At 40.5% G+C, this 15,083-nt stretch overlaps 1 protein-coding gene across 2 annotated transcripts in view; it reads left to right on the top strand.

Annotated features, from left to right (window-relative positions):
* The window catches only part of MAP3K20 (mitogen-activated protein kinase kinase kinase 20), a 189,118-nt gene that overhangs the window by 141,288 nt on the left and 32,747 nt on the right, over positions 1–15,083 (top strand). Inside the window, exons 12-14 of one of the 2 annotated variants that reach the window (XM_007965380.3) lie at positions 9,437–9,481; positions 11,970–12,000; positions 12,098–12,237. In XM_007965380.3, the coding sequence (XP_007963571.1) occupies positions 9,437–9,481; positions 11,970–12,000; positions 12,098–12,237 (216 nt within the window). Of the gene's footprint in view, positions 1–905; positions 6,900–9,436; positions 9,482–11,969; positions 12,001–12,097; positions 12,238–15,083 lie in introns of those variants that run through there. The other variant, XM_007965383.3, reaches the window with a different exon arrangement.

A 15,083-nucleotide genomic window follows, 5' to 3' on the forward strand; every position in this document is an offset into this window, starting at 1 on the left:
CCCCTGAAATGGATATGCCCAAACATGTATGGGAATAAGTTGGCTGTTCAAAATAATTACATAAAGCAGAAGATAAATGTCTGTGACCACTGTGAGCGGTGACATCTTAAGAAAAAAGTTCTGTCGAAAGAGGAAAACTTGAATATTAGAGCATATTAGAAAAATCTAAATTAACACTGTTTTCTTCCTTTCTTCCCAGTTTTCATGTGTTTACATACTTACGTCTAACTTAAATGTGAGAGACAGCATCTAGAATTTGTTCACAAGTGAATTATTTGATAATTTGAATCAATAGTATTACATCAGTTCTGGCTACAATAAATAAATAAGTGGAAGCAAGTTAATTCTAGACTAAATTTTAGTGTATATTCAGAGCACTAATCCAGATAAAAAGGTAGTCAACAACCCACATTTCCCTAGAACTGTATTGACTGCTGAACTGTTTTTTGTGCTTCCTCTGAGCTTATCTTTTGGGTATAAAGTTTCTTAATTTTTCATTTGAGAATGAATCTCTGCTTAATTTCTTTTGTAAAAAATATAATGGCTAACTAAATGTTTTCTTGTGAAAGTGAAATTGGGAAAAGTTAAGATAAATCCTAAAAACTATTTGGTTTTAAGCAAAATGAGGGCTTAAAACTTGCAACTTCTTTTCCATTTGAAATTTGGCTTGCTGTGGTGCTTTGCAAACTTTTGGTTGTGATTTATCCTGTCAGTCATAAATTATGGCAAATATGCTGGAGCCAAATCTGCCATTAAATACATTCTCACATAATTCCCTACATTCATTTATTTCACTAATCATTTACCTCCTGTGTAGTGCCAACTAATTTTGTGGTATCTATTTTCCTGATTGAAATTGGTCCTAATTTCTCTTTTTACTTCTGTCCTTTCTTCCCTTTTGATAGCTTCTCTTGCCTCTTGCTGCAAGAATGTCTGAGGAGTCTTACTTTGAATCTAAAACAGAGGAGTCAAACAGTGCAGAGATGTCATGTCAGATCACAGCAACAAGTAACGGGGAGGGCCATGGCATGAACCCAAGTCTGCAGGCCATGATGCTGATGGGCTTTGGGGATATCTTCTCAATGAACAAAGCAGGAGCTGTGATGCATTCTGGGATGCAGATAAACATGCAAGCCAAGCAGAATTCTTCCAAAACCACATCTAAGAGAAGGGGGAAGAAAGTCAACATGGCTCTGGGGTTCAGTGATTTTGACTTGTCAGAAGGTGATGATGATGATGATGATGACGGTGAGGAGGAGGATAATGACATGGATAATAGTGAATGAAAGCAGAAAGCAAAGTAATAAAATCAAAAACGTTTGGAAAACACAAAAGTAATTTGTTTTTCTCAGTCTGTACAAAAACAAGTAAGGAGGCAGAAAACCAAGCACTGCATTTTAGGCCAATCACATTTACATGACCGTAATTTCTTATCAATTCTACTTTTGATTTATTTTTGCTTACAGAAAAATGGGGGGAGAATTAAGCCAAGGAAGTATATTTATGAATCAGCAAATGTGGTGCCTGATTATAGAAATTTGTGATTCTATATACAATATAGGACTTTTAAAGTAACGACATTCTGGCTTTTTCTTTTTTAATGAGTACCTTTTAGTTTGTATTTTACTTTATTTCCTTTATTCAAATCATTTTTTAAAACACATTTTGAACAAACACTCTTAACTCCTAATTGTTCTTTGACACACAGTATTCTGTGACTTACTTTTTTTTTCTTATAGCAGTACACTATAATATCAGAAATGGTTGGCCTGAGCAACATAGTAAGACCTCATCTCTACTAATAATTTAAAAAGTAGCTGGCATGGTAGCACACACCTGTAGTCCCAGATACTTGGGAAGACAAGGCAGGAGGATTGCTTGAGACCTAGCCATCAGTCAGGGCTGCAGTGAGTCATGATGGCACCTAGCCTGGGCAAGAGAACAAGACCCTGTCTCAAAAACCAAAAGAAAGAAAGAAAGAAAGAATTGATAGTACAAAATCCAACAACAAAAATACTGAGATGAAAGAAGGTTATAACAAAATGCTCTTCAGAAATACCTAAATGCTGAGAATTTTTAGTACTAAATAGCACAGCTGCTCAAAGTAAAGCCTGAGCAGTGTTCTCAGTAGTGTATTTGAAGGAAAAATACTCTGATTTGAAACCGACAGCAGATGTTGCAAACTTTCATACCACTGCTGGCCATGGAAGTTTCTTAACAACACACTGTCATTTAAGGCTGTGCTTGTGCTTTATACAAAGAGAAAGATGTGGTCTTAAGGGGATGCTTCCAGGGGGTTAATTCATGCCTCTCCTGGATTTTCCAGCAAGTGGTGTATGTGTGGTCATTTGTTTTTTAGAGGGGCATAATAATCCTGGATTCTAAACATATGCTCAGCTATTTTAAAGAGGAAATTAAATATTACGAAAGAAATAAGTTATCCTCACTTAGGCAAAAACACAAGTCCTTTCCATACCAACTTTAGCCTACCAGAGTTGTTTTTTGTTTTAACCCTGCTTAATAATGTTGGTGTTTTAGAAGTAGATACAGGCAGTGCTCTGAAAACCTGGCTAGCCAGGGATATTCTCAGAATTTTATCACCTATTTGTCAAAGCTTGTTTAAATTATAAAACACTTTTAATTATATATATTAAGAGGCAAAAGAACTAAGATTTGTTTCAATCTAAATTAGAAAGGAGTGTCATTATTTGACTATTAAACCAAAACATTTTTGGTCGTTCTTTTTATGGAAGTTTTAAGAAACGACATCATCATAGATATGATCTAATAGTATTTCTAACTATATTTGATCATTAAAAGCCTCTTAGAATTTAAAGCGTGACATGTTTCTAATGCCCCTTGAGAGCTGAAAAATGCCGCATAATGATCAGTATGTTGTGCCAGCTTCATTTGGGGAGAAATAACTAACAGAATGTTCTGGGTGTGAGGTGTACAGCCTAGGTGGCATAGTGATGAAGAAAGGGATCAGAGTCCGACTGTCACTCAGAATCCTGGGCCCAGTTGCTCGACAACCTTGGGCAAATTATTTAATCTCTGTGTGTCTGTTTCCTGATCTTCCACATGGGAATAGTAATAGTACCTACTTGAAAGGATCATTGTGCGGATGAAAAGAAATAATATATGTAAAGCACTTAACACAGCACCAGGCCCATGGAAAGTGGCTAGTTAATGTTAGCTACTATGAATGGTGCCAGTGAAGACACTGAAAAATAAGTGATTTCAGTAACCTTCCGGAAAACTATCAGTTTCAAATAATATTTTCTCTGTAGTATGAGATGAAATTAAAAGTGGATAGCTTTCAGGAAAGATAAAGAGAACATTCTTAGAATGTAAGCTAAATAGATTTCTTCTGTTGCTCTTTGAAAACTATGAGCCTGGCCAGGTTAACCTGGTCTGAGGTGAGACTAAACGCAGAAAGAGCAGACAAAGCTTTCCCTAAAAGATGGATTCCCCCACATACCCATGCTACTAGTTTCTCTGTCTATTCACACACATATACAAATACAGGAACACAGCCTGTCTGCTCAGACATAGAGAAGTACTACCTGACTTGAGTCAATGCACCCAAGCAGAAAAGCTTGGAGTAGAGTAGAAGGGAGGGCTTGGGACTCCTGTCTTTCCGGCATGCCCTGGGCTGCAGTGGTCAGCCACCTGAGGAGAGAGCCAATAGCATGGGGTTTATAAGGCAAAGATATAGTCATTCATTCAACACATATTCATTGAGCTTCTTCTCTGTGCCAGACACTGTTCTGGATGATAGCTAGATGAAAATCTTTGCACTCACAGAGCTTACATGCCAGTGAGTGAAGATTGATGATAAATAAAGCAAATGCATCATATGTTCACATTTGATAAGTATACGCCGAAAAATGAAGCCGGGAAGGAGGATAAGGCCCATGGGTGAATGTTGAGGGTTTTAAAGTATGATCAGGAAAGGTGCCACTGATAATGTAACATTTGAGCAAGGCTGAAAAAGGCAAGGGGATCTCTGGGGCTAACTTCGGGATCTCTGCACTTTATGTAAGAATGTAAACCTCGCTTCTCATTTAAGAATGAGCAGCAATACATTTAGAATATATGAACTGAATGAAATGGATTTTTTTTCTTAATAAATCCATATGATTATACATAAAGTTCTGTTGCATTAATAAAAGCAGCCAAATAGGGCCAAAGAGAAAAATAACAGGACTCTATACTGGACCTAACTTTATCATTAATTAGGTAATATTTTCCTCATTTCTTTACTGCTGCTATTTTCCTCACCAGTATTCCAGAGATGGTTACAGCTCAATACTCTACCACCAAGAACCTGCAAGGATTTCGAATACAGCAGAATTGGCCTCGGTGAAGAGCTTAAAATTGTTCTCCTCGTAGAACCGGACTATTGATCATTACCACATGACATTGGCTCTATTACTTTCTGTTCCAAATCAATGTCCTTCTAGTGGTTTGAACATGTTAAAACATCCCTGAAATCTCAATCATATAATCAGAATTTTATAGTGTTCTCACTCTATCTGTAAAGATCATTTGGAAGACTTTAGACTCTATTAATTTTAAAAAGGAATATTTATTAGCCATATGCAGAATTTCTAATGATGATATTAATTGTACAGCTTTTAATTCACTTTTCAGACAATTTTTTGAAATGGCCATTATCAGTGTTGGATTTAGTTCTAATTACTTGATTTACAAAAATGTACATTTAGAAAGAAAAGGGTTAAAAGAAACAGAAACGTAAAAATTCAAAATGAGAATTAAATCTCTCAATTGTTGTAGTAATTATCAGGGACATGCCACTGAAAATGTCTCACCTTTGATCTTTTTTTCTTAATTCATAAAGTTATCTTGTAGAATTTGATGAGACCCTCCTAGTCATTCTCAACTGGGGTACTGCTGTCACCTAATGGTGTTTGAGAGTGTTGGGGCTAGGGCACATTTTTGGTTGTCACAGCAACTGGGATGGCATTTGGTGCCCAGTGCCAGGAATAGTAACAATGTGAATGCCAGGGACAGTTTGCTTCGTAAAGTCTTCCATCCAAAAGGGGCTGGGCGCCATGGCTCACACTTATAATCCCAGCACTTTGGGAGGCCGAGGTGGGCAGATCAGCTGAGGTCAGGGGTTCAAGACAAGCCTGGCCAACATGGTAAAACCCTGTTGCGACTAAAAATACAAAAATTAGCTGGGTGTGGTGGCACATGTAACCCCAGCTACTAGGGAGGCTGAGGCAGGAGAATCACTTGAACCGGGAGGCAGAGGTTGCAGTGAGCTGAGATCGCACCACAATACTCCAGCCTGGATGACAGAGTGAGACTTCATCTCAAAATAAATAAATAAATAAATAAGACCCAGTAGCATTGTCCCTTCCCCACTGACAAACTTATCAAATCCAGAAGCTTTAGAGTTTCGTGTCTAATTATTTTTCTCCTAAACGAAATCACCCAAGTCAAAAAAAAAAATGTATTTTTAGAATTACAGCAACATACAACCTGAATTTTGTGAGTTTCGTGGCTTTATCTTAAAGCACCATTTCCCTACGGGGAAATGGTTTCTTTCTCCTTAGGAATGCTGGGCAACTTGATGAAACAGCCAAATCCACCGGGGCAGGTCACTCTCCCATTACACTGATTCCACAATAAATAGAAAAAAAAAAAAAAATCTCATTGAGGTAGCTGCAATTCTACAGGTTAACTTAAAGCCTCCTTTTTCTACCCATCATTTTTGAAAGCAAAATTACATTTTACTATTTTACATAACCAGTGAAAAGGAGTTGAAAGTATATAGCTCACTGTTTTTGATGCTCTGGAAATGTTGAGGGTGGGTTTTTAACCAGTGATTTTTAACATGCAGTGAATTTGTTAGACTTTGAAACACTAGCTAAGGTAGTCAAACTTGATCCCCATTAAAAATCAAGGAATTGGGCGTGGGGGAGTGTTTAGGAGTGATCCAGAATGACTTCTCCCAGAATTACTGTGCATAGAACTTTATTTTTCACTTTTCATTTGAATGGTAAGAGTTTTATGAAAGACAGTTTTAAAACTTATTCTGAGTTAAATATTAATACTTAAAAAATTTTATTGTACTAGACTTATTGCAGCCTTTTGAAAGTAGCAGAGTTTCATCATACCACATATATAATAGAGCATAAATTTTCTATAATCAGGCACCTTTTGCTGCTTTTGAGTAAGACTGTTTTCCTGTTTAGGTGTTAAGCATTGCCAGACATAAAAATCTATTCTCTTCTCTCGATTGTAGCGTAGCCTGACAGCTCTAGATACAGCATTTCTATGATGAAAAATGAGCGTCCATCAGGACATCTAGAAGACTAGCCGTATTTTCTCAGACTCCACCTTTGTTTGCACTCTGTTGCTTGTGAGGAGCTTCCTGGCATGTGATTATTTACTCCAAACTAGAGTTCCAAGCACCTACATTAACTATTTTATATTGTGTGCAGAATAGTATATCTATTAATGTCAGAAATGATACACTGCACATACTGCTTTTGCACTCTTAAAATTTTTGTACTAAATAATAGAAAATATTTATATTCTTTGAGTGTGAGCTTTGAATAGATGGCATTATCACTTTATTGTTTTTTTAACAAAAACTTTTTCTCAATTATTCTATTGCAATGTTATTCTGAGCAAGTCCTATGCCAAATATCTTGTATAATGTTTGTATGGAAGATTAAATTTTACTCTTGTGTGGTAAGACTATTCAGTCACTGATTTTATGGTTGGAATTTGATATTCCAGCGCAAAGTCCACAGTGTATTCAGAAATCCAAGTTGGTGTCATACATTTCATTTTGATGTGAACTTTTCTTTGCTTTCCTTTGTTCTAAGACTCCATTTTGCAATAAACGTTTTGACAGTAAATCCCTTTGTTATGTGTTGCTGTGTATATAAGATCCCCGTTAGATTGGATTCCCAGCGTCCTTTGAAGGAATTGTTGTCACACGCATAGACACAAGTGTTAGCTTTTCTCTCCTAAAGTCAGTGGGAGTGTAAATAATAAATTTGTAAAGTGATGAGACAGTCATGGGGTGGATTTTTTTTATTCCCCAAAGAAAGAAAGGCTTAGAACTCATCTTACAGCAGATACACTGATATGTTAACAAGGTACAGAAAACATAAAGGAAATGGTAAGCCACTCTGTGGCTGGAGATCATTAACTCTTATCCCCTGTCTTGCCAAATTCAAACCGTCATGAAGCAATGCCTGGCTCCAGCCTTCCTCTCACTGATCTTTGCAAGCATTGTGCAAAGAATCCTGCTGGAGTGAGCATCCAGCTGAATGAAGCCAGCGCCTTTCCCTAGACATCGTATTGGAGAACCATCCTCAGTGTGCAACCAACCCCCTCTCCTTTTGACATTAAAACCAAAGATTCTGGTTGTGATTAGTTATTTCACTTACAACTTCTATTCTATTCAAAAAATACTTATTTCTCAATTTTGTTTAGCACAACATTTGAGAATTTTATAAAAATAACACTACACATCCCCTCCCCCATCCCAGTTTCTATAAAAGTGAGCCATGATGCAGGAAAATATTTCTGTAACTCAGACTGTTGTTTCTTGAACGAACCAAAAACGTTCCATATTTCACGTTTGCTTCTGTGATGGGAGAAGGGAATGGCATGATTCTGCAGCTGTGTCCAGCTGCCCTGTGAAGAGACAAAATTGTCATATATTTTCTTTGATCCAGTTCAGCTTTAGATTCTGTTCCTCAAGTCTTTCTCCTTTCCCCATTATGAAAGCAGGTGACTGTGTGTGATGATTCCTACCCACCTCAAGTGTTTCCGAGGAGGCAGAGGCAACCCTGGAGGGAAGGGAAGCACATGCAGGTAGCAGAGTATACTCAGAACAGGATCGATTTCAGTGTATACTTTATGTCCTGGCAACTTGTCTATAAATACTAAAACCCTGCACATTCATGTCCATTTCAGTAGTGGGTTTTTCCGCTTGCCTCCCCACTCTGTCTGCCTCATTTTCCTTTTTTCCTCCAACATGAACTCATTGCCTTCCATTCCCATCCTTCCCTCCTGCTCCTCCCTCTCCTGCCATGCCAGGTTTTGCCTTGTTGCTTCTCTTTACCCGGAATCACCTCTCTTCTTGCGTTGCAGGACCCAGCTCAAGCCGTGCTGCCCTACATTGTCCCATCTTATTTTATGAACCCCTTTGTGAATACAGCTGTCTATGGTATACCCATAGACATTGAACTCTATACTAGAGAACTTAGCATTCCAGTAAATGCACCCTTTAATTTTATTCATGGGTGACTCAACAAAAATTCACCAGATATCGTATGCCAAGCCCTATGTTAGGCATTAAGTAAACCAAGATTCACATGGCCTTGAAGTCCCCCAGGTATAATTTATACCTGTATTAGCCCCAGTTAAATTAAAAGCTCCTTGAAGGCAGGGGCTGTGCCTTTTCTAGCAGAATTTTGAGCATGTGGGTACAAAATACCTATAAGGTAGAAAGGTTAACTCACCTACCCTCTGATTTTTATACTAACAGTAAAAGCAACCAAACTCAACTTCTTTTTTTGAAACTCACAAGAAAATATTATTTGTAACAGAAGATGAGTGACACTTTGCCATATTATCTCATGAGCAATTCATTTTGGGGGGTCAAGTTAGGCTAGTTAAAGCTAATAGCTGTACCAAACTCTAATTTGACCTATAGGACACACAGACTTCTAAAAATTATATAAGCATTTATTATTTAGATGGCCATGGGGCATATATTGAAGAGAGTAAGTAGCTCTTTGGCTCTGAAAATGGTGCAGGCTAAAGTCCTCTGGAGACACCTTCATTTGCACTTGTGAACCTCACAGGGAGGTATTTTCATCTGTTTTAGTTAGAGCAACTCTACAGCCTGGGTTTCTTAGGACCGTACCAATTTCCCATGTCCTTCTTCATCCGTGGGTGCTAACATCTGGTTTTTAAAATATTGTGCAAATGAGATCTTTAAACACTTAGAAACTCCTCTTGAGAATAGGCATAATACATCATCTGGTTACTAAGTGGTTGCTTTGGAATGTTCATTGTTAATCCAATAGTCCTCATGTTGGCTGAGAACTCTGAGGAAGACTCTGGGTCTCTGAGAAAATGTCAGAAATGTCTTGACTGCTGAGGCCTTATTGTGGGATGTAAAAACCATGTACCAACAGAGGAATGTGAAACAGCTCCCAAAGTACATGAATTGTTACTGAGAGATTGGTGAACGCTACTGGAGCACTGAGAACTGCCTCTTAAGGTCAGGAAAACTGTTTTCCATTCAACCCAACCTGCAGGAGGAACCAAGCCAGAGCAGCAGCTGAGAGCTAAAAGAGTGAGACAAGAGGAGGATGAACCAAAAAGACAATGATAATATTACTTTTTTTTCGTTTCATGCATATTTCCCATGCAGCTGCTGCCTTCCTTTGAGATTGGTGCATGGACAGAAGACGATGTGGTAAGCTCTTTGTATTCATGCCTTATTTGACTTGGGCAGGTATTTCATAAATTTGTCCCTAAGTTTTTAGGTAAAGAGATTGGGCCTTAGGAAAGTCTAACTAGGAGAAGTTGACAAATTCTTTTTTTTTTTTTTTTTTTTTTTTTTTGAGACAGAGTCTTGCTCTGTCGCCCAGGCTGGAGTGCAGTGGTGCAATCTCAGCTCACTACAACCTTCACCTCCTGCGGTTCAAGCGATTCTCCTGCCTCAACCTCCTGAGTAGCTAAGACTATAGGTGCCCACTAGCACGCCTGGCTAATTTTTGTATTTTTAGTAGAGATGGGGTTTCACCATGTTGGTCAGGCTGGTCTCAAACTCCTGGCCTCAAGTGATCTGCCCGCCTCGCCTCCCAAAGGGCTGGGATTACAGGTGTGACCCACTGCACCTGGCCTTTTTTCTGTTTTTAATGCAATAATGATTGAAAATAAGGCCTCAAGAGTAAAGCAAGTATCTGCAACTCTTCTAAGTGGGTTCTACCTTCCTATTTGCTCTGAAAGTATTCCAGAATACAATAACAAATACCAATGAGGAAATTAAAGTGGCAGCTCGGGAAAACAAATGAACATACTTGAGAAAAAAGTGATCTTAAATCTTTTTAAAAAAACAGGGATGGCCTTGAGCCGTGGTAGAGGAGGATCTGGTCAAGGCAGTGCTGGACTGAACTGAACTGGGACACCACTGAACTGGCTTTCCTTCTACCTCAGGCCTGTTTGAAAGCGAGGCATCATATTTGCCAGCCTCACTCTGGCCTCTCAAGTGGGAATAGACACAAGCACGCCCAGACATTCCCGATAGCTTTAGCCAGATAAGCTCTATGTTTTTGAGAGGCTGCACTCAGACTATTGAAATCCAAAGGAAGTCCTGCGCTCTGCATTCTTGATAGAAACCCTGAGAAACAATCCAACTTAGTCTGTTACATCACCATATCTATTTTCTTAGGGACAAAACAGGTAAGAAAATTCCTGATGAGAAAACTCAGGGACTAGGCTGGGTGAGGTAGCCTGAAATCCCAGCACTTTGAGAGGCCGAGGCAGGAGGATCACTTGAGGTCAGGAGTTCAAGACCAGCCTGGCCAACATGGTGAAACCCCATCTCTTCTAAAAATACAAAAATGAGCCAGGTGTGGTGGCGCATGCCCATAATCCCAGCTACTTGGGAGGCTGAGGCAAGACAATCGCTTGAACATGGAAGGTGGAGGTTGCAGTGAGCCAAGATCGCACCACTGCACTCCAGCCTGGGCAACAGAGCAAGGCTCCATCTCAAAAAAAAAAAAATTGTTTTAAGTTCTATAAAACTCAGGGACTTATGCCTATCCAGGTCTATTTAACAAGCTCAGGGTATCGCTAAATTAAAATGAAAAAAAACAACAGATGTAATGCAAGCCTTAGTGGGTTTGGGCTCCAGCCCAGGGAACAGACCAGGTGCCACGAAGTACAGACTAGCTACTGGAAACTCCTCAAAAGATCTGTTTACCTAGCTCAACCTGGTTTTGGGCCCAGGCATTTCCCTCTCTGCCCTTTGTATTCTTTTGAAGTGCACCTGCTTTCAACATTAGCTAACCTCTTTGGCTTCCATAGGGTAAGGAAACTTGGCACCAGTTGCCACTATTTCTTCCCATTCACTGAGCCCCAGTGAGCCTCACTTTCCTGCCAGCCTTGCTTAACAAGGAAAGAGGACCCAGGGTCTCCTTTATTCACAAGCCTGGATGTAATCTCTTTATCCCTCGCTGCAAAGTTTCCCTCTCATTTGAAAAGAAATTTTTTAAAAAGCACTGAGTTCTAACAGCTATTTTTAGTCTTTGCTCTGAGGTTGAGTGGTTTCCAGGCCACTTAAATAAAATTCCAGAGTTGAGGGCTCCCCCAGAGAATCAGAGGGACTGAGTCTGCCCTCCCATCCTTCTCCCCTCACCAAGGTACTGTGAGAGGCCATCAATAAACCCAGGCCCTGTGATATACAGGGACTAAGGGTCACTGGGTCCAGTCTCCTCATTCTACATAGGAAGCTCCATACTTTGACTTGGCCGGGGCCACGTGGCTACTTCACAACCTGGCCTAGAACAGAAGATCCTTTCCGTCCACTGCTGTGTGGTCCCTAGAACTCATAGAATTCCTGAGTAAACCGGTGCCCCTCAGCAATCCAGGGGGCCACTGGCACATAAATGGAAAAATCACTATAAGTAAGAACCCTCTTGAAAGGATTTAAAAATATCTCCCAAAGAAGGAGGAAAACCAATGGTCTTTTAACTGGCCAAGACCCCCGAAGAGAGGGATATCTCCCATTTGAAAGCTTGAGGTTTTAAAACTACAAAGAGAAAGTCTTCTATTTTACCTCTGTGGTTGAGCCAGGAATTAAAGCTATTTTGATCTATTGAAAACTCTATGTTTACTGTGAAGACCGGCCACTGACCATGTGTGAATCTTCAAAACCATATGTGTCCTCTCTTTCACAGTATTGTTGGGTTCAGCAGCTCGTCAGAAAAGGCAAGTGGAATAAGTTACCTTCTTAATTCATGGAGTTAACTTTGTTTTGGATGTGATTTCGTCTAATTTTATACTGCTCTCTAATCACTTCCTTCAGGTGACTCTTCAGCAGAGATGAGCGTATATGCAAGCTTGTTCAAAGAAAACAACATTACAGGGAAGCGGCTACTGCTGCTGGAGGAAGAAGACCTGAAAGACATGGGCATTGTCTCCAAGGGGCATATCATTCACTTCAAGGTACCTCAGAAAGGGAGAACATTCCATCAGCAAACCTTTTTTGTTGTTGTTGTTGTTGTTTTTGAGACAGAGTCTTGCTCTGTTGCCCAGGCTGGAGTGCAAAGGCATGATCTCGGCTCACTGCACCCTCCACCTCCTGGGTTCAAGTGATTCTCCTGCCTCAGCCTCCCAAGTGGCTGGGATTATGGAAGCGTGCCACCACACCCAGCTAATTTTTGTATTTTTAGTAGAGACGGGGTTTCACCATGTTTTCCAGGCTAGTCTCGAGCTCCTGACTTCAAATGATCCATCCACCTCAGCCTCCCAAAGTGCTGGGATTACAGGCATGAGCCACCACGCCTGACCTCCATCAACAAATCTTTACTGGGCACCTACTATGCAGCAGATCAAACATGAGGGGCTGCAGATGGAAACGGTGCTATGCTGGTCATTACTGTGCTGAAATGCTTACATCAGTTGATAATCAGTGGCCGCCCCCAAGCACCCCTATTCCTTCCTCATAATCCAACAGCAAAAAGATGCATACGTGGTATAGTAGGAGTCACAGGACCCTGAATATCACCCCCCGTCCTCAGGAAGTCTCTAATCTGGTGGAGAAAACAGATACTGCTTATGAGATAATGGTAAATGACAGCTGTAAAAAATACCACAAAGGCAGTGTGGTGCCTGGAAAACAGACATCCACCCGGAACAGCAGGAGGTGACTCAGTTTAATTCTAGAGAGACAAAAGTCCGTCAGGAATCCCTAAGGACCCCGGAATTTCTGCATGGCCAGAGGGAAACGTAAGCCAAAGGCATTTGTAATTTTTGTCATTATGACCTGGAACAGACGCCACCTTGTATGTGTTTTAATCCCCACTTACTCAGGAAATTCTACCATTTCTCCCAAAACTTAAGTGTTGAGTAGTTTCAAAGCTAAACCTCTGTGTTCACTGTGGTGGTCATGGTCATGGTTTTTTGTTTGTTTGTTTTTGTTTTTTCAACTTAGCAACTTAAACTGAATAACAATTGCTGGCATTGTGTGGTCATTGTGATTAATCTTATTTCAAGAGACATCTTAGAATAAAATCAAGTTTGCTCCCCAAACCCGCACCCCCATTCCAGTGTGGGTAGATGGACGAGTATGTATAGGTTAGAAAGAAGAGACACAGAATAAAGGAGAAAATTTAGATAAAGCAGCCTCCTGTCCAAATCCACACCTTTACAAAGGCTCTACCAGCATGCCAACTAATCCCTATCTTAGAGCTACCCACACTGACTTTTTTAGAGAAATCCCCATTAAGACCCAAAGAGAGCCCATTCATTTCATTCTGTGGACCTAGGGTCCAGGAAGAAACATCCTTACAGACTCTCAGCACCCTTTGCATAACAGCTTAGCACTCACCCACCAGAGAACATCTCCACAACAGAAAGAGGACCTCGCTGTCTTCTCCCTCCTAGAAGAAGGGCAGGAAAACCCATGCATAGCATATTTCTCAAAGGCTGGCAAAGAATGTAATCCCAGCCTTGGGGTGGAGGCAAGTCCATCCTAAAAGCTATGCTGGCTTAGGTGGGCCACAGTAGGAAAAAGTATTTTCTGTAGTACAGAGATGTTTCAGAGCTCCAAAAAAGAAATTTTGTAAATCTTGTCCTATTTGGCAGATACCAAATAAGATACCTCCCCTTCCCACCTGCCATCTTTGAAAAGGACCAGTATTCCTTAAGGATCAGTTCAGAAGACAGGGTGGTGAGCTGGGATACCTCACCAGATGCCCTCAGTGATTTACAGCTTTCCAAGGGTGGCCCTGGATAACCTAAGTACCCCTTTCATGCCGAGAGGTATCATTTAGGCAAGCAAAGTCCAGACTTATTGTTTATTGTTCAACAAATTCAGTGAATGGCTACTAATTGTGAGACTGGGCCTATGAAGATTCAAAGAAACCTGTGGTTAAAGAATGCATACAGCATCTCCTTGGCAATTGGGAGGAAAGGACCGATTCATTACCCAGAGTTGGGAGAGGCCATGGTGGGAGATGGAAAGGGAAAACTTCACAGAGAGGGTAGCCCTTGAGCCGGATCTTGGAGGAATGACAGATTTTGGAATGTAGACCGGGAAAGGAAAGAACATTAATCTAGACAGAGAGAACAAAGAGTTAAGAGAAATGGAAGAGAATGTGGAGGAACAGAAAAGATGAGTCCCGATCTGAGTAGCTTAAACAGCTGTCTACAGAACACGAATGATGAGTAGAATGCATGGAACCTGAAGTGGAAAGAAGGTGGGGCCAGATCCTGGACAGCTTACAACTTCAGGCTGGGGGGAAAAGCTGGAATATGACCAGCTGTTGGGAGTATTGAGAATTGACATGTTTGCACTTTGCTTCTGGAAATTTTAAAATGGATTAAAAAGGCTAGGCTGGGTTTTGAAAAAACAGGAGGGTATAAATGTAGACAATGATAAGCACTGCAGTGTAACAAAAATGCGCATGGAGAGAAGAGGAAGATGCCACAGGTTAGAGGGCTGCTCTCAGGCTCAAGAAGGAAAGCGCAATGAAGTACTGACTGGTGTGGGCAGACTGGCTGGGGCCGCTGTCGCAGGCAGTAAAAGAATTTACCAAGACAGTCATAGGTAAAGAAAGGCAGATTTATTACAGAAAGTATGAAGATGTGTTGCAAGGGTGCAATGGGCAGCACAGCAGAGAAGGGGCTGTCTGCCAAGAGGCAGGGGCTTGAGGGAAGTTTTATGAGATCATACTGGAGGGGCTACGTGCAGATAGGGTGTGCAGACAAGGTCATGCTGCTGGGGTTACTTGCAGAATGAGGTATTTGGGAACAGGTTGTTGTGATTGTCTGTGATTAGCCGTCTCTCA

The sequence above is a fragment of the Chlorocebus sabaeus genome, chromosome 10, assembly GCF_047675955.1.
Source record: "Chlorocebus sabaeus isolate Y175 chromosome 10, mChlSab1.0.hap1, whole genome shotgun sequence".
Classification (NCBI taxonomy): Eukaryota; Metazoa; Chordata; class Mammalia; order Primates; family Cercopithecidae; genus Chlorocebus; species Chlorocebus sabaeus.